Below are 20,282 nucleotides of genomic sequence, written 5' to 3' on the forward strand. Positions count from 1 at the left end.
AGGACCGAATTGTTTAAAAGGTCCTCTGACAGGGAGACTGGCTTCGAATCTGTATATCAAGCAGAGATGCCCAGCGGGAAGCACATTCCAACTCCTGAGAGCTGGTATCACTCTCATACTCCGACTCAGGAGGAGCCAGGGAGACTTCAGCCAAGGGTGCCGAACCCATGGGGAGACCCCTTTGCCAACCTGATTCTCTGGTACTGAAGCTGGCATTTCTGCTGGCATCACCTGGATCATAACAGCAGCCTGCTGTAGTGAAGAAGCCGAAGGGGGCAGTTTGTGTCACTCAGCTCAATCCCAAGAGGAGCATTGCAGAGAGTGGGAATGCGGCCTCCCTTTCAAATGTGATCGGGGTCACGCCAGACCCTCACAGTACCAGGCGTCCCATAAAAGGGACCTTCCTTGTAACAAGAGCGATATCGAGGCCTACCATAACCATAACAGTCTGAACGATAGTCCTCCTGATATCGACCATACGATCCAGAGTCCCGGCGCCAAGTGTTATAGGGCAGCTCAACTGCCACCAAGGGAGAACGGTGCTCTGACGCTCGGTACTGATCCAAGTAAGTGGACTCACAACGGTCCCAGGCCCAATCCTGCCTGTAATCTGATGAGCACTCTTCCGAGTCCCACCAAGCACTGCGCTCCCTACAAAACATGCGCTCCTGGCGCCTCCGAGGTGGTGGACGACACCTAGGGAAATATGCCTCCACATCCAATGAAGTGTAACCAGGTTAATCCAATGCCACAGAATGCTCTCTACTCAAGCGAACCTGAGCAGGGACCAAGTTCAACGAGTCGTCCTCAACAGGCGAGCAAGGCCTAGCCAAGACTGACGACTTCGGTGCAGGATGATCTGCATCCACTTTCGCTTTCTTGGCCACAGGAGCCTCCGACATAGGAACCGACAAGGCCGCCTTTTTCTTTGGAATAGGAGGGAGATGCTGACCCGCCGGCTAATTATGATGCACCTTCAACTTCTTCTTCCTCTTGGGTACTGAAACCACAGAGATCGAGGACGATTTTGGTACCATGGACGCATAACACTTTGGGAGGTCTTCTGAGCGTGCTGGCTCACTTGAAGTTGCCGACAGAACAGCAGGAGGTGTTGATATCGGTATCGAGCCTGTATTTTTGACCTCTGCAGGCACAGACATCGAATGCTCCGATGTCACTGATGAAGCCATTTTCACAGATCACTTCAATGATAAGGCTTCCAATGAACAGCGAGCCAGATCCCACAGGGCTGCGCGCAGGTGAGAAGCCCTATTCTTACGAGCCTGCTTCATACACTTCTGACAGTGAAGACAGGTCTCAACTATGTGGGATTTCCCCCAGGCACAAGAGACACTCAGTATGAGTATTGGGGGGAAGGGATCTTAGATCCACACCGAGCACACTTTTTGAAGTTCGTCGTGCGTGGCATAAACACCAAAGGCCAGTCACCACACTCCATCCCAGCCGGGACCAGAGCTCCGGAAAAGGGGGAAAACCAAAATGCCAAGAAAAAAATCGCTACTACGCAAAGAAATAAAAAATAGAAAGGAAAAAGAAAGAAAGGAAAAAGCAGAAAGAAAGAAAGGAAAAAGCAGGGAGAACAAAAAGGGGATAGACAGATCCTACTCATTGTTGAACTGCAGACTCCATGATGTTCACTCAAGCGCGGACAACTAAAGACTGAAGGGATAAGGAGTGCTGCAGACGCATATAGTGGCTGGAGGTGGGGTTCCCGCCCAAAGCAGGAGAATTGAGCTTGTTAGGTTCAGATGAGTTCTTTGCACAGGTGCATAGCCCATTAGTGTAAGAGACAGAGACCACGTCAAACAAATAAGCTAATGCAAACGGACTACAGTTACGGTACCTACTATAGTTTTTTTTCCTGGTCCTTGTGGCTGTTATACTCCACAGCAGTGTTTCTCAACCACCGGTCCCTGGACCACTGCCGGTCCCCGAAGGGTTGAGTGCCGGTCCCTGACTGGGAGTCAACCCCCCCCCCAACTGAAATCAAGGCACTCACTTCCTCAATTTTGCACATGGCACGGAAGAGGAAGAGTATCACGGAGGCATGGGACCCTTCTTGTGCCTTGCCTCCACGTGCTGCTGAGATCTTCCTACAGCTATCTTATTCCCTATCTTTACAGCTTCAAACTGTATGCGATGTGGGGGCATGGAGGAAAAAGTATGGCAGTGGGCGCCACTTGAAGGGCTGCTGGTTCTTGCATGCTCATTGTTTGCAGCCAAAGGTTGGTTGATTGAAACCCAGCTGCCTGTTGTGGTCGAGGCGCCTTGAGAGGGAACGCTGTTTCCCTCTTACATCAGTGGGGCTTGCTTGTATGTTGTTTTCATTGGCCCCATGTAGCTTTTGAATTTTTCTAATGGCCCAACATCCCCTCTCCATTGAGTAATCACAAGCACCTCCACTCCAGACATACTGGAGACAAATTTGTTCACCCAGGCTTTTAGATTCAGGGGTTCTCAACCTTGGGTACCCAGACGTTGCTGGACTTCTACTCCCATAATCCCCAGCCATAATGGCCAAATGCCATTGTTGTTGGGCGTTATGGGAGTTTAACTGAGGGACCCAAGGTTAAGAACCCCTAATATTCCATGTTTGCAAAAGATTCCAAATTTAATTATTTTAATGCTTATATTATTTTCATTCTAAACTGCCCAGAGATGCAAGTTTTGGGCAGTATAGAAGTCTGATAGATAGACAGATAGATAGATAGACAGACTTGAAACCCCTTTACTAACTGCTGATCCAGGAAACTGCACATGAAGAATGTAGCGGTCCTTGAAACCCTGCACAAAGAATTTAGCGGTCCTTGACTCCAAAAAGTTTGAGAAACACTGCTCCACAGGACTCCAAGTCGCCTTCGCAGCTCAAGCTGAATAAGACCTCAGGGAGAGAGACAGAGAAGCACTTCACCACCTTCTCTTTTCTCCTTCCCTACAGACTCTCTCTCTAAACCTCCAGAAGAGACTCAAAAAAGAAAAGAAACCTCTCCTCCCCAAAAGAGAGAGAAAAGCCAACTTTTAATTTAACTGGTTCCCATATGGGAGCCTGTAGCCAATTAAAGGGTTTGGTTTATAGCCTGACCTTGATGTCATCTAACCCAGCAACCAAGCCAAGAATATGTTTCAAGCAGTATTTATATACCACTTTTCAATAAAAGTTCCCAAAGTAGTTTATATTAAGCAAATTAATTAGCTGGATCCCTGCCCCCAAAGGGCTCACAATCTAAAAGAGAAACATAAAGGTAGACATGCCAGCAGCAGCCACCGTTAAACCCTTTGCACACTACAAAGATTAAGTAGCAGTAGCTATCATTGTGTACAGATGGGGCAATTGGGGAACTGCAATGCAGATCCCGACAGTCTACATTTATCAGTCCATCATCCAAGTGCATAGGAGTGCACACATACAAGATGGCAATTTGGCCTCAATCACACCTTTCTTTCTTTCTTTCTTTCTTTCTTTATTTATTTATTTATTTATTTATACATACATTTTTATATACCACCCAAAACTTACGTGTCTGGGCAGTTCACAACCAGATAAAAACATTAGTTAAAAAACAAAACAAAACAAATTTTAAAACACAGCAATTTAAAAACAATTTTAAAATATTCTAAACACAACATTAAAACAATTAAAACAATATCAGTTAAAAGCCTGGTTGAACAGATGTGTCTTTAAAGACTTTTTAAAAATTGTCAAAGATGGGGAGGCTCTTATTTCACTAGGGAGCACATTCCAAAGCCTCGGGGCAGCCACGGAGAAGGCCCGTCCCTGAGAAGCTGCCAGACGAGTTGGTGGCAAATGCAAACAGACCTCTCCTGATGATCTCAATGGGAGGCGGGGCTCATGATGAAGACAACATTCTCTTAAATACCCAGGAACCAAACTGTTTAGGGCTTTATAGGTTATGACCAGCACCTTGTAGTTTGCCCAGAAACATATCAGCAGCCAGTGTAACTCCTTCAATATAGGAGTAATATGGTTTCTCCTAGATGACAGAGAGACCAGCCTGGCTGCCGCATTCTGAACCAACTGTAGTTTCCGGACTACGTACAAGGGCAGCCCCATATAGAGCACATTGTAGTAATCCAGTCTGGAGGTTACCAGCAGATGTACCACTGTTTTGAGGTTGTCTATCTCAAGAAACGGACGCAGATGGCTTATCAGCCGAAGCTGACAGAAGGCACTTCTGGCCACTGCCTCAACCTGGGACGCCAGGAAAAGACTTGGATCCAGAAACAGCCCCAGACTGCGTACCTGTTCCTTCTGGGGAAGTGTGACCCCATCCAGAACAAGCAGATCAAAATTGTCTCTCGAGTTTCAATGAGTACCTCCGTCTTATCTGGATTCAGTCTCAGTTTGTTATCCCTCATCCAGCCCATTACTGCCTCCAGACAGGCATTTAGGGGAGGTTATGATGCCAACATGGAGAAATAGATTTGGGTGTCAAAATAGATTTGGGGCATACTGATAGCACCCAGCACCAAATCTCCTGATGATCTCTCCCAGCGGTTTCATGTAGATGTTAAACAACATCAGAGACAATACGGAGCCCTGAGGAACACAATACAAAAGATCAGATTTTGTAGAACAACAGTCTCCTAGGGACACCATCTGGAACCTGCCCGAGAGGTAGGACCAGAACCACTGCAAAGCAGTGCCTCCCAACCCCAACCCCCTCAGACGCTCCAGAAGGATACTATGGTTGATAGTATCGAAAGCTGCTGAGAGGTCCAGAAGGACCAACAGAGTCACACTTCCTCTGTCAGTTCCCAGCTGGAGATCATCCATCAGGCCGACCAAGGCAGTCTCCACCCCATAGCCAGTCCGGAAGCCAGTTTGAAATGGGTCTAGATAATCTTTTTCCTCCAAAACTGTCTGGAGCTGGGAGGCCATCACCCACTCAAATACCTTGCCCAGCTACAGAAGATTGGAGACAGGCCTGTAGTCACTCAGCTCTGCAGGATCCGAAGTAGGCTTCTTCAGAAGCGGTCTAATAATTGCCTCCTTAAGACTAGGACGCATCCTACCTTCCCTCAGAGAAGCATTTATAATCTCTACAAGGCCTTCTACAACAACCCCCCTGCCAGATAATATAAGCCATGTTGGGCAACGATCAAGAGAACAAGTGGTGAGCTGCACCATTCCAATCAGCTTGTCCACATCCTCAGGAGTCACAAACTGGAACTGATCCAACCTAGCCACATAAGAGGAGTCGCTGGACACCTCCACATCTGACACTGAAGTAATTGTGGAGATGGAATCTAAGTTGGCCCGAATACGAGAGATTTTATAGTAATCATGATTTTAATTTTGTCAAGTAATTCGTTTTTTAACCTACTTTCCTTAAAGAAAGTAAGCTTATGAAATCACTCAACATTCTGTGAGAGTTCCCCTATCAACTTTGAAATTCCTGGACCAATATGAACCAAATTGGCACAGTTGTAGGGACACACAGGGACACCCCAAAGGCATAGTTTGTAGTTATGTCATCCACCCCAATTCAAGATGGCCCGTGTGAATAATTCAGGCACAAGTGGGCAGACTTGTGGAGTGCCTAACCAATTTCAACCAAATGTGGTAGTTGTAGTGAGTGACACAAAGCGACACCTCAATGGCCTAGTTTGTGATGTTATCCACCCCAATTCAAGATGGCAGACGTGTAAACATTTAAGACTGAAGTGGGCTAACTTGTGAGGATGGTAAGCATCAATTAATATTATAGTGAAAGGAAAGTATGCAGATTAGTTCTTACCAGAACTTGTTTCATTTCCAGGAAATTTTGTAATAGGTATTAATGTGTGGGATGTAGAACACCAAACATTACATTCCATGATCTAATAAATAAAATATTCAAAGGACTCACTTTTCTTTGGGCACCTTAGAAGCCTACGTAAAGTATTAAAAGTTTGTGTTATTTGTCTTTTCCACAAGAAAACTGAAGACCGAGAGCTAATAAGCATGATAGATTACTAAAGACAAAATACAATTTCCTCAAAGAACATACATTATATGTTAAGTGCACATGGCTACCAAAGCTTTTGAAGGCTGCTTATTGCCTAGTACTATGTTTTAGAATTCTGCACGGTGAATCCAAATAAAAATGTACTATTAGCGAAGCCAAAATGTGCCTGTTACCAAACTTAAACACTTTCATCTGGAGCCTGTAAGAATGATAGACCTGAGTAGCCACATAAAACTTCTTCGCAAAGCATGCCAAGTAATTAGTTTGACTTCTCTAAATAATTTGACTTGCTTTACACAATTAACCCAGAAAGAGAAATTTAGGGATGTCAGCTGAATGAAGTGCCCTCTACTGGAGGAATATCATTGTTCTTGGCCACAAAGCCAACAATAATGGCGCCTGAACCACAGTAATATTTCTACTGGCTTTCTAGGATAAACTGCTTTTCTACAGCCTCGGGTAGGAAGGCTTTAGGAGATAAAATGGCTGCAATAGTAGCTTAGAAACAAAATAGATGCATAACAGAGTTAAAGGGGCAACATTTCAGGCTCTGAAACAGGGAAGGTTAGCTTCAAAGCAGGAGAAACTAACAATACAAATTAGTATGCATGGCTTTCGTTCTCTGCAGCAGACGTGTAGAAACAATGTTGGATTCAAAAAGTAAATTGAAAGTTAGATATTGCTTTTTTTAAAGGCTAATTTACAAACAAGCTTGCAAGTCATCAGTGTTTTCAGCTACATGTGTAAAATATCTAAATTGGACTACTGTGGCATGTTCTACAAGGGATTGCCCTTAAGAACTTTTCGTAAGCTTCAACTGGTCCAAAATGCTACTATTAGAATGTTGATTGGGGCTGGCACAATGTAGTATATAACTTCAGTTTACATAATCTGAAATTGTTTCTGGCATCTATCAAAGGTGCTGGATCTTACACCTTTAAACTCCTTAAAGGCCTAAGAACAAAGGACACAAAGGACCACCTTCTCTGACATGTCCCTTGCTGTGTGCTGTTCAGCATTCAAGGTCTTGCTGAACTACTATTTATACACCACTTTTAAACAGGAGTTCTTGCTCCGTGTTCTTCCACTGACTGAAGTTCGTTACGTGGCCATGAGAGACACAGTTACAGGCATTAAGAAATGCTTCCCAAGGGAGCTCCATCTGGCCCCATTACAGCTCGCATTCCAATTAAAGCACCGTTGTTCCAAAGGCCTTTGGTGGTTGGTTACAGCTTTTATTTATTTTTAAATCAAAAAGCCCAGACTTTCATTATCCACCAACATCAGAAGTTGCATGCAGCTTCCAAGTTTGTTATTATTGTGACCCTACCGCTACTGGTTTGTTTTTACTGCTTCTGTTTGATGTTAGTGTGTCTTGAAACTGTTTGATTATTTGCCTGCTGGCCACTTTAAGCATCACTCAAAAGAAAAGCAAGATATTACACATGCAAATGGAGTGTTTGCCCCCAGTTCACTTTATCCCTTCTCCACACATGTAATATCAAGAGCAGATTCAAGCCTAATTATGCACAGATGGTCATCACATAGCATTAGTAAGTCAAAGAAAACATCAGATCATGCCAAGGATTACCACCAGAGAGTTGGGAAGGAATAGGACAGGCAGTGTTTTAGATTCAAGGATTACCTTACCGTTGACTTGGAGTGAATACCTCTGGTGAATTAGTTACAAGATCCAGAAATCCATCAATGAAACTGAGCTACACAATGGAGTAGTTTTTTGGCAGCTATAACATCACAACAGCAACATTAACTGGGTATGTATTTATCAAGTAATGTATTTATCATATCATAGAAATATTTTCCTTTTTGTCTTGATAGGCAAGATGAAGTCTGGCATTTTTTCATTAGTCACTACAAGAAATTACTGAGCAAAGAGACATCTTTTAAAGTGGTGATTCTCTTATATTTAGCAGTAGGAGAGAAACTAGTCCTACCCAACCCCAGCACAGCATCCCTCCAGTGGCTGTTGCTGGTATCTGCATTATGTTTCTTTTTAGATTGTGAGTCCTTTGGGGACGGGGGACCATATTTATGCATTATTTATTTTTATTATTTTATTATGTATTTTTCTATGTCACAATTGCTTTGAGAACTTTGATTGAAGAGCAGTATATAAATATTCTTAGTAGTAGAAACACTTTTTAATCAAGTTTGAGAGAAGAAGTCTTCCTGAAGTTTGTTTCTAAAAAATCTTTGCAAAACGCCATACAATTTGTAGGACAACTGCAAAAACTGAAAATTGAACAAGTATCAGATTACCAAAAAAGAATGCTTTCTAGTGAACACAATCTTGCCTCGTACTTTTCTGGAAACACTAAAATACTGGAGTTTCAATAGTACATAGCTTTATTTTTTTCAGCTAAGGGTATTCCATCGTGATTTTTTCTCTGTCAGTTTTTCCCCAATGGCCATTCAACACACTATCTACAATATCATATTACATGCTCTGGGTAGAATATTAACTCACTTTGGGAGAATAACCCTGCTACTTATTACAGTATGTATTTCACCCCATTAAATAGCCCGTAAATCTTGGAATCAATTTCATTATGGAATATTAAAATATTGGGGGGGATGGGTAGGATGCATTTTTAAAACCCCTTTACTCTTAACAGCCCTTCTGCAGATTTTACAAACCAAGATTATGCACTATAAGAATTACTGAGGACCAGTTGACTACTTCTGCTGCAGGAAAACACCTTGGATGCAAGTTTCCAATGAATACTCATTTAATTTCCTCCTTAAAACACCTGTGAAAGGAGGTTCCACACCTCCACTGAGCTTGTCCTATACAACCCAGGCCACAACTTGATTTCCATGGAGTATCTCCTTCAGAATGGTGTAGTTGCCTTTTCTGCTGTGCCGCCACAGATGAAATTTCAAACCTTGACAATATTGCATTGGCACCCATTCATTGTTACTAATTTGTGGAACAATGAATTTTAGAAATTGAAGTTGTTACATAGAAAAATAAAGTTTGGAAAAATTTTCTAGAAAACTTCATTTTGGAAAAGTTCAACCCTACATCTCTATGTTCTTCATAAGCTTCTGCTATGTACAACACCTGGCCTTTCTACTTCACACAGGCCAAGGCACAGCAGTTCTGAGATAGCTTAAGATGAAGCAGATGTTGCCTTTCCACTCTCATCTTGATGCATGTGTCTTATCTGGGTGCAGCTGATGATGCAGTGCTTTAGGAAAGCAAGACAAAAAGGGAAAATTAAGCAGTAAAGTCAAGTTAGCTGAGAACTGGCATAGGTTTTGTATAGTAGCCACCAGCCATGGGAGGGAAGAGCAAGGAAAGGACTACTGGACAAATATATCAAAAGATGAACAGAGACAGGTAGATCCTGAAGACTCCCTCTCCTTCCCCAACAGGAACTGATTGGGCCACAATTGCACAGTAATCTTCAAAACTCCTGGAGAATAGGTGAGGTACCAGACTGAAGATGAGCAAGACATCCCCATCTTCAGAGGGAGGCGGGAGAAGAAGGGAACAGGAAATGACACTCCAGTCAGCTTGATCCTAGAACTGATTATTAAGCAGTTGGTATGTGAGCACTTAAGAAAAGGTGGTGGTGATTAATAGGAGCCTACATAGGTTTAAGAACAAGTTAGGAGAGACTAATTTTTGATCCTTTTCCAATCAAGTGACTAGTTTAGTAGATCATGAGAGCATCATATGCATAGTGTGTCTCAATTTCAGCAAATTCTGCCATGATCTCTTATTTATCCGTAACTGAATAAATAAAATATCCTTATTCGGAAGATGTGGCCTAGATGATACTAGTTATGTAGATTCTCAGCTGTTTGAGAAACTGTACCTAACAGATGTTAATTAATGATCCACATCAACCTGGGAGGTAATGAGTGGAATGCCATAGGGTTCTGTGATGTTCCATATTTTCAAAAGCAATTTGGAATAGGGGGGTGCTTAACAAATCTGCCAATGACACAAAGCTTTTGGACAGAATTAGCTTTTAGGCAGAATCAAGATTCAGACCAATTTGGACATGCCCAAACCTTGGGCCAAAACCAACAAAATCAAGTTCAGAGACAAGTGTAAAGCCCTGCATTTGGTTAAGAAAAACTAAATGCACACATTAAGGGAGACCCTGCTGGGCAGCAGGGATTCCCTCTGAGTACATCCACCTTGCTGCTGGTCGTCCTCTTCTCTTTCCTTCAACCTTTCCCAGCATTATGGACTTCTCAAGGGAGCTGTGGTTTTGCATAATGTGTTTGAGCCTGGTCATTTGTGCCTCGAGTGAAAATTCTGGACTGATTTGTTCATTTTTCTGGCTGTCCATGGTATCCTCAAAAGTCTTCTCCGGCACCAAAGTTCAATAGCGTCAATATTTTTTCTGTCTTGCTTCTTCCAAGTCCAGCTTTCATATCCACAGAATGTCACAGGAAAAACCATCATCCAAACAATTCTAATCTTTGTAGGTATAGAAACATCAGGGCATCTAAATATCCTTTCCAAGGCCTTCATTGCTACCCTAACAAGTGCTAGTCTGCGGTGTATTTCTCGGCTTCACTGTTGATGGTTGATCCTAAAAGGCAGAAGCTATCCACCACTTCAATGTATTCATTAACGATCCCGAGGCTGGTTGCTGTACCCATCAGTTTAGTCTTCTTTATATTTAGTCATAGTCCTATTTTTTCACTGTGCTCCTTGACTTCCACTACTAGAGCTTGCAGATCATCCACATTTTCAGCTATCAGAGTAGTGTCATCAGCATAGTGCAGGTTATTGCTATTTCCTCCTCCAACTTTAAAACCATGCTCATCTTCTTCCAATCCAGCTTTCCTTAGTATATGTTCAGCATATAGGTTGAATAAACAAAGGACAAAGTATACAGCCTTGTCTTACTCCTCTGCCAATCTGGAACTAGTCTGTTTCACCATGTTTCGTCTGGACTATGGCTTCCTGTCCAGTGTATAGATATCTCAGGAGAACAATGAGATGTTCTGGGATATGGTGTCTACAATGCACACTTATTTAGATGACAAACAAAACCTTTAGTGGTTTATTCTTAAATTTCTTTGAACAGCACAAACTGAAGTAATTTTCCTCATCTCAACATTTCTGGCAGGAAGAAAAAGTACTTCCACTGTCAATTTAACTATACAAGGGCAGATAATGCATTCCTTAAAACACTCACTCAATGGCACAGTTAAACTAAGGAGGCCATGTGACAACAGAAGAGGCAACGTCTATTAATATAATCCAATTTGATAACTATGTTATTCATGAATGCATGACAAAAGAACCCCAAAACACTGTTTTGCTCAGAGACAAAAGTCAGACGAACAATTTTAACCTCCAAGTAGATTTAATTAGCTTTATAGGCTTGTAACACATGCTGCAGTTTTAAAACGGAGTGTTTGTGCACTCTAAGGAGAGTCGGCAATGGAAATGTGAACTATAGACTTTTAATAATGTATTGAATTGACCCTCCTGTACTTAGCTATTTTAACTAAGTTACTAGATAAGGCAGACTTGGAATACTTGAATTCCACATAATAGGTTGTGTGGAAAGAAGCTCCATTTTAGTCCACCATGGTCTGGCGGACTAAACCAGTTCCCTGCAAACTAAACAAGTTCCCATACCGAGAGCAGCAAAAAATTGAATTCAAAGTTCAGGACCCTTTTCTTAGCAGCATCCTCTGATCTAAGACCCACCCTTTCATTCATTTACTCCCATCATTGTGTATTAGGCTGTGTTTAACTGCTCATCAATTACTGCCAGACGCTTGACAAACCCTGTAAGCTAGAGAGCCAGTGTGGAGCAGTGCGGAGGAGTACTCCACGTTCAAGCCTCCATCCAGCCAAGCAAACCGTTCTCTCTCAGTCTGACTTTTCTCAAAGAATCCTTGAAAAAAAGAGAGACTATCATGTGTATACTATCCTGAGCATCATGAAAAAAATACAGATGAAGGAAGGGGAAACCAACACATTTTAAACTAAACTGTGCATATTCTATAGGAAGGGACTGAGGAGTTCAGCAGGCAACAGGGAGCTATATAGTACAGAACAGGAGTGCAACAACATCCAAACTGTGGATAACCATTTTCCCACTTATTTACTCCTCAGTTTATCAAATCCCACCTAGTTACCTCTATAATGCCACATGCAGGCCAAGGAGCCTTCTGCACACCAGGCAGATCTATGATGCACTATGTCTTCCCTTCAGAAAGGGGACTAGCAACCTGTCATACTCTCAGATACAGCTTGCTTTTGGTCTCAAAGTCTCCTCTTTCCCCAGTCGGATTCAGCCAACACAAGGCCAGATACCTCTCCAAGCCCACATATTACTACTTTTAAATCAGTGCAGAAGTCAAACTTTGAGTTAAAGGAAAAGTTATAGAATAACTCCAGTCAAGGTGGGCTCTTCTTCCATTCCACACCCACCTTTCTTTCAATCCTTAAGCAACCTTTCAGTCTTTCCAGAAAGGAACAGGATAGCTGGAGCATGCCTCTTTCTCTTTTCTTTTTTTAATGCAAGGGACAGAAAAGTGTTAGCAAAACTTACCCACTCACAAGTCTGCCCACTGGCAAACATCGAGCAGTAGCAATAAGAATGTTTAAGCCTACCGACTGCATTTTGACCACCGTCATCCAGAGGACTGCTTCCTTGAGATGCCATCTTTTTTGCATAGGTTGCAACCCACCAAGGCTTGTATTTTAACAGATGGTGAACAGCTTCATCTTCAAAAAGGTCAGCCCTGCAGGGGAGGGAAACGGGATTCATGTATTATAGATGCATGCAGCCAATATACTGCCATAGCTTTTTATGAGTTACTCAGTGTGGAAAACAAGGACACCTGGATAAATAAATGCCGCTCAACTGAGATCTGCATCTTTCGACTTCACACACTGAGCACAAGACATGCAGAAAGATGCCCTCATGGGTTCCCTGCTGCCATTTGTTCTCACCTAAGAGTTGGGAGTGACAAGCTGCCACCCTTGCTCTCCTCCCTACTCCCAGCCTCTGCATTTCCCCCACCACATGACAGCAGCTGAGCATGCTCCTCTCCCCCAAGTCTTCCAGGCCAGCAGGGGGGAAAACACAAGGCAGCTCCTTTGCCCTCTCCAGTCCGCAACATACTTGCTTCATGGCAGCTGGATGTTTCCTTTTTCTCCGAGCATCCAGCTTCATGAGCTGGAGAGGATGAGGGGGCGGCTGGAGATTTCCCCTCAGCCAACCTGGAAGATGCAGGGCAGAGGACCGTGGCCAGCACTTCCAGCCTCCACAGTGGGGTGGGGGAGGAATGCAGCAGAAGAGAGGCAAGATAGCACAGGGGAGAAGCGCCACTAGCATGCAATGGAGCAGGATGGTGAAGGGCACCCTGGAGGGTGAGGGGGAGACTTGGCAGCTCCCCTGGCCCAGGTACACTTATCTCCCCTTTTTCTGTTGTCCAAATACACCTGCTTAGGAAGTTGTTCTCACTTGCAAAAACTTAGAGTGGATTCAGATCCCAATATATGAAGCTGTCTTAAACAGAGTCAGACCACTGGTCCATCTAGTCCAGGGCAGTTCAACTTCACCCCTCCTGCAGACGTTGGCCTGCAACTCCCATAATCCCAGGCTACTGGCCACTGTGGCTGGGGATTATGAGAGTTGTAATCCAAAAGCAGCTGGGGGGGGGGGCTAAATTGAGCAGGCCTGATCTAGTTCCACCTTTTATTCTTAGTCTTTTTCCCCCAGCCCTGTTAGCAGAGATCCTTGGTTACTGTTGTTCAAGGATGCCAGAAGGTTGGACTTGGGAGCTTCTGCATGCAAAGCATGTGCTCTGCTACTGAGCTGTGGCTTCTAATACAGGTTTGTCAATAACCACTTGCCACTCACTTACCTGTGTTTAAGAGGAATCACTTCTAATCAGGGAAATTTTAAGAGGGGCCAATTCTTTTCCTCTTGTGTAATAAAGCACTAGCATAGGCAGATAGGCAAATTTAGTTTTTATTTGCAAGGCTGCACTAATATTAGTTGCCTTCTTTTTTATGATTATGAACTCTTTGGGGACAAGGAGCCTTCAATCAATCAATCAATCAATCTCTCGATGTATACCACTTTGGGAAATTTTGTTGAGAAGTGATATATATATTCATCATATAGAACTGGAGTGGGCAGAAGGCAAATCAACTCTGCTAGTTAACTTCAGGCCAGTTTTCCTGCAGGCTTCAGAGCACCTGCTCACTGCTGGGTTTCATGCAAACAACACTGACTAAGTAGACCTTAACCGGATACAGCAGAGGCACTTCTTCCATCCTTAAGCACCAGATTATATAGAATTATGTTTTTTTTTTTTAAAAAAAATCACTGGTCATTGGGGAGTACTTACAGGTAATGATCAGGGTCAAATTTGACCACTTCTGCTGCCAAACGTTTCTCTCTGCGTTCAGTTGTAGGGATCAGATCTGGATTCTTAATGTCAATAACCTCACCAAGTTCATCCTGGAAAGACATGAACAAGAGACTCAACAACTAAGTTACAAAGAAAAAAATGTCATTGTTAAAAGTCTAAGCAGGCTACATATTGCTGTATTAATATAACACCCAATATTTACCTCAGGAACTCTCATGAATTAGCGTTTGGTAACTGGCCAAGTAGCTGGTTAAAAACCACTTATCACTCTTTTGACAGTTGTCAAACATCTTACATCATCAAGTCTGGCCTTATAGTTGTGGAATCTGTCTAACAGTCAGCTCTCCTCCTGAATTTTTGCTACAATGAGAAACTGAGGCAGTGCCCACAGATACTAGTTTTCTTGGGACACCTTCCACTGAATCTCAGTATGATTATATTGCCTGTCTCCTATCCCATACAAAAATTAGCCTAGATCCATCTTTAACTAGGTTCCCAGGAGCAGCTACTTTTTCCAACGGCCCAAGACATAGATTTTAGAACTTTGCATTAAGAACTGGCTTAGGGCAAATCCATATGTTACTTTGGGAGCATGGTAGCTATCAAACCCATGTGGCTTCCCTCAACTAAGGAAGCCATTTGTGTGAAGAGGTTGTGAAATGTTCACTGCAGCTTTAAAGTGAAAAAATAGTATGTGAAATCATCAATTCATTGGCATGGTTCTAATTCGGTACAACCACACCACATCTACATAGCAGCTGCTTTCCACCTCAAACGGCACTATCACGGCTTCGACTTTTAGTGAATCCCATGCCACTAAGACAACATATAAAGCCTTTAACAGCTTAGGCCCTGGGTATTTAAGAGAACATTTTCTTTGCCATGAATCCCACCACACATGGAGATCATCAGGAGAGGTTAACCTGCAGTTGCCACTAGATGTGTGCACAAGACTGGCTGGCCTGGTTTGGTCCAGCACCCCTCAAACCCACCCACACCAGCCTCATTTGGTTTGGTCTGAGGGGTTCGCGAACTTTTTAATGTTTTTTTTTTAAATTACCTTAAAGGTGATCATTGAGGCAGCGGCGGGGTGTGTGCAGAGGTTCCCCCTCACCCCACCAACCTTCAGAACACCCCCCTTGGACCTTTTAGGCACCTAAAAATGGCACAGCGGCAAAAATGCGCATGTGCGGTGACCATTTTTATTTTGGCAGCTATTAAAAAAATATTTTAATGGCTGCCGTGCATGCACAAACGGCCTCTGCAAGGTCGTGGGCCATGCCAGGCCTCACAGAGGCTATTTGTGCATGCGCGGCAGCCGCCATTCTGGCCACCGCACCATTTTAGGAAGGCTCAAACGGGCCAAAAAATGGGCTTAAAAGGTCTGAGGGGGGCATTTGGAAAGCCGGCGGGGAGGGGGGAACCTCCCCACACCACCCACACCGCCTCAACGATCACTTTTAAGGTTAAAAAAGTTGGGGGGGGGTTTAAACTTGAAAAAGTTCACAACCCCCTCGCCAACCATCGGGGTGGTTTGGTTCTAGGCAGAACCAAACCCGGGTGGTATTTGGTCTGGGGGTCAAACCATCTAACCTGTTTGCACATCCTTAGTTGCCACCGGCTCATCTGGTGGCTACTCAGGGACGGGCCTTCTGTGTTACTGCCTTGAGGCTTTGGAATGCACTCCCTGCTGAAAATAATAGCCTCATCTTTGACAACCTATTAAGAAGTCCTTAATGTTCACCAAGCTAATTAAATACTGTTTTAATAGTATTTAATAGTACTGTTTTAATAGTTAACATTGTTTTAAGATTTTAAGTTGTAACATTTTAGTTTTTTCTGTTGTCATTTGTGTTTTATTGTAAAGGGATGCACATTTTAGGAGATGCACATTTTAGGAAGTATAAGAATATGTTCAATAAATAAACCAAGATTGATAAATTCTATCTTAGAAATCTTCTCTGCCTCAAAGCAGAACTAAAAGTGTCAGAATTTTAGCCTCGCTGACCTTTTAGACAGGCAGGCAAACACAGACATCATTCATTTATTTTATTTGGCAAGCTTTCTACTATGAACCCAAGATAACTTTCCTGAGCAGTTACAGCTAATGAAATATCGACAAAAAAAGTATCTGTGTGTAACTAGCATTCTCTAGCAGTCTGAGTGGGCTGCTGCCCACTGGCAAGTGAGCTTAGCCCGCAAGGCAACCTTGGAGCTAGAAAGCTAGGCAGAGTTCAGTCCTGCAGTTCTGTGGCAATCCCCTCCCACCTGGTCGCAGGACTGGGTTTGTTCAGCCACCGCATTGCCACAAAGCACAGAGCAAGGAACACAGGGCCAAACCAGCAAGCTCCACACCTCTCTTTCCTGTTTTGGGACAGGAAAGCAGAGCAAGGGGCCTTCTCTTGGCCCTGCTCATTTGCTCACCAAGATATCCTCACCAAGCAGCAGCCAAATCTCGTGTTTTCCTTTTCTGCTCAGAAGTAGGAAAGCGAAGCACAGGGCTCATTTGTTTAGGTGCACTCAGTGGAGGAATCCAGATCACCACCTCTGAAAGCCAAAAAACCTCCCTTCTCCTACCATACATACACACCTTCCTTGGCTGTGCTCAGTTCAGGCACCCTTGGCATGACTGCCCTGTCAGTGAGGGACAGGCAACCACACCTGCATGTGACTGAAGCCAGCCAACAATTGCTGACACCACTGTTACTTTGTATTTATCAATATTATTTATCCTACTATTCAATTGGCCAATGAAAAAAAAGTCATTCAGAGTTGTTCACAACCTGGTTTACATTTTGCTGTTCTAAGGACATCTGTGAACTTCGTTTCTTCATATTGCCCCTTACTTTCCAATTATTTGTGAATCAATTTGAGATTACCAGCCCCAATCCCATGGTTTCCATAATGGAATAAAATGCTCATTTTGTACTATATATTCCTACATTTTAACTTTCAATGAAGTATGTGCTGTGTGAATTCTGTCTGAACAGAGACATATACTTTCAGATAAACGAAGCCTATAGTACTTAAGATAGCCAAGATCTGCAGGTGCATAGTTCTTCTGAACTTTCAGCATATAGCTTGCTAAGCACTGTCAACTGCCACCGATTTCCACTGTAGGTCAGGTCACTGCATGAACATACTGCATTAACTATGCAATGTAAAGTTTCAGCTTAATTTCAGTAACCATCATAAACTCAAGGGGCATTAATACAGCATTAATATTATAATGGCAGAAATGCCATTATAACAGCAAATAAAATCCATTCCACAAGGAAAAACACATGGTTAGTCTCAGCTTTAAGAATCTTGTAATCAAGATTCTAAGTTATTGTAGTTATCAACAATGCATTACAATTATCTTTCAAGAAATCGCAAGTCTGCTCAACAACTAAAGTACAAAAGTTTAATTTTTAAAATCCATTCTTCTCACTTTCTCCAACAAATGATGTCTTTATGTAAAAAGTCTAAGTTCTCTCTACTATATAATCAAAACAAGAAATACATCTAGTCACTAAGAATTTATCCCTATAGTTTAAAACCTATGTTTTACAAGGTGGTTCAAACAAGGAAACCCTCAACTTTGTTTATTCTGAAGTGCTGAAACAGAGAAGCTACATTTCATGTGCCAGACATCATCTAGTTTACCTAGCTCTTGAACCCCATTGCAATGATAGTCCAATGGCGACTCCTTCCTTCACATTCTTAAACACAAGACCTATGAGTGCAAGCACCACTATAAGAACCCAAGAAGAACTTGCTGGATCAGACCCAAGGCCTATATAGTGCAGCAGCCTGTTTCACACAATAGCCCACCAGATGCCTCTTAGAAGCCCACAAGCAAGAGATGAGGGCATACCCTCTCTCTTGCCATTGCTCCCTACAACTGATATTTAGTGGCATCTTGAGGCTGGAGGTGGCCCAATAGCAACCAGACTAGTAGCCATTGATAGACCTGTCCTCCATTAGTTTGTTTAAGCCTCTTTTAAAAGGCATCCAAACTAGTGGCCACCACTACACCCTGGGGCTAAGAATTCCAAATATTAATTGTGCGCTGTGTGAAAAAGTATTTTCTTCTGTAGGTCCTAAATTTCCTGGCCTTCAGTTTCATGGGATGACCATTTGTTTTAGTGTTGTGGGAAAGGGAGAAAAATATTTCTGTCCACTCTCAATGCATTATTTTATACACCTCTATCATGTCTCCCCATAGTAGCCTCTTTTCCAAACTAAAAAGCCCCCAATGCTGTAGCCTTGCCTCATAAGGAAGGAGCTCCAGGCCCCTGATCATTATGGTTGCCCCCTTCTGCACCTTTCCCAGTTCTATAATGCCCTCCTTAAGATGCCATGACCAGAACTGTATGCAGTACTCCAATTGTGGCCACACCACAGATTGGTATAAGGTCATTATAATATCAGCAATCTTATTTTCAATCCACTTCCTAATGATCCCTAGCATGGAATTGGCTTTTTTTCAGCTGCCATGTACTGAGTCAACACTTTCAACAAACTGTCCACCACAACCCCAAGATCTCTCTGCTTGTCAGTCACTGACAGCTCAGAGCCCATCAGTGTATATGTGAAGATGGGGTTTTTTTGTCCCAGTGTTTACACTTCCTTACAATGAATCACATTTGCCATTTTGTCACCCACTCCCCCAGTTTGAAGAGATCATTTGGGAGCTCCTCACAATCTGTTTTGGATTTCACTACCCTAAATAGATTAGTGTCATCTGCAAATTTGGCCATTTCATAGGAACATAGGAAGCTGCCATATACTGAGTCGGACCACTGGTTTATCTAGCTCAGTCTTGTCTTCACAGACTGGCAGAGGCTTCTCCAAGGTTGCAGGCAGAAATCTCTCAGCCTTATCTTGGAGATGCCAGGAAAGGAACTTGAAACCTTGCGCTCTTCCCAGAGTGGCTCCATCCCCATGAAGGGGATATCTTACAGTGCTCACACTTCTAGTCTCCCTTTCATATGCAACCAGGGCAGACCCTGCTTAGCTAAGGGGACAAGTCATGTTTGCTACCACAAGACCAGCTCAGCTCTCCTTCCGCTGGTTACCCCAACTTCTAGATCATTCATGAATAAGTTAAAGAGCAGTACAGTCTCAGTACAGATTAGGGGTGTGAACGGACCGGTTCGGAGGCCATTCTAAAGGCCTCCAGACCGGTCCGGACACGGGTGGTTTTGGTTCGGGTGGGGGGTTCTAAAGGAGTACGGGGGGGGGTGTTACTCACCCCCTCAAGAATGGCACCGTATATTATAGAGTAAGCGGGCGGCATACCTTCCTGCCGCCCGCTTCATTCCCCCTCCTCTCGGCGCGGCTGCAGTGAGTCATTGCGAATAATCTTCTTCCTCCGTTTTGAACATGCAATCGGGCGGCAGGGTATCACCCAGTCCCTGCCGCCCGGCTCTTCAATTCTCCCGGCTCGGCTGGCGGCCGCCCCCCGCAGCCCGAAGACCCCTGCCGCCCCTTCCCTTCCCATACTCAACGGGTCGGCAGGAGAACTCCCCTGCCGACCCGTCCCCTTCGCCCGCTGAGCTGCAAATGGCTTCTAGGAAGCCTTTTGCGCGCCTGCGCAAAAGGCTTCCTAGAAGCCATTTGCAGCTCAGCGGGCGAAGCGAGCAGACGGCAGGGAGTTCTCCTGCCGCCCGCTCTCCACTTTAGAGCGGAGAGTGGAGAGCGGGCGGCAGGAGAACTCCCTGCCGTCTGCTCGCTTCGCCCGCTGAGCTGCAAATGGCTTCTAGGAAGCCATTTGCAGCTCAGCGGGCGAAGGGGACGGGTCGGCAGGGGAGTTCTCCTGCCGACCCGTTGAGTATGGGAAGGGAAGGGGCGGCAGGGGTCTTCGGGCTGCGGGGGGCGGCCGCCAGCCGAGCCGGGAGAATTGAAGAGCCGGGC

At 43.9% G+C, this 20,282-nt stretch overlaps 1 protein-coding gene across 3 annotated transcripts in view; it reads right to left on the reverse strand.

Moving 5' to 3' along the window:
• The window catches only part of SHQ1 (SHQ1, H/ACA ribonucleoprotein assembly factor), a 136,973-nt gene that overhangs the window by 106,509 nt on the left and 10,182 nt on the right, over nt 1-20,282 (reverse strand). For all 3 annotated transcript variants that reach the window (XM_053299511.1, XM_053299512.1, XM_053299513.1), the window contains exons 6-7: nt 14,358-14,470; nt 12,610-12,740 (exon numbers count right to left, since the gene is read on the reverse strand). In XM_053299511.1, coding sequence (XP_053155486.1) covers nt 12,610-12,740; nt 14,358-14,470 — 244 coding nt within the window. The remainder of the gene's footprint in view (nt 1-12,609; nt 12,741-14,357; nt 14,471-20,282) is intronic.

Source organism: Hemicordylus capensis, chromosome 2, assembly GCF_027244095.1.
Source record: "Hemicordylus capensis ecotype Gifberg chromosome 2, rHemCap1.1.pri, whole genome shotgun sequence".
Lineage (NCBI taxonomy): Eukaryota > Metazoa > Chordata > Lepidosauria > Squamata > Cordylidae > Hemicordylus > Hemicordylus capensis.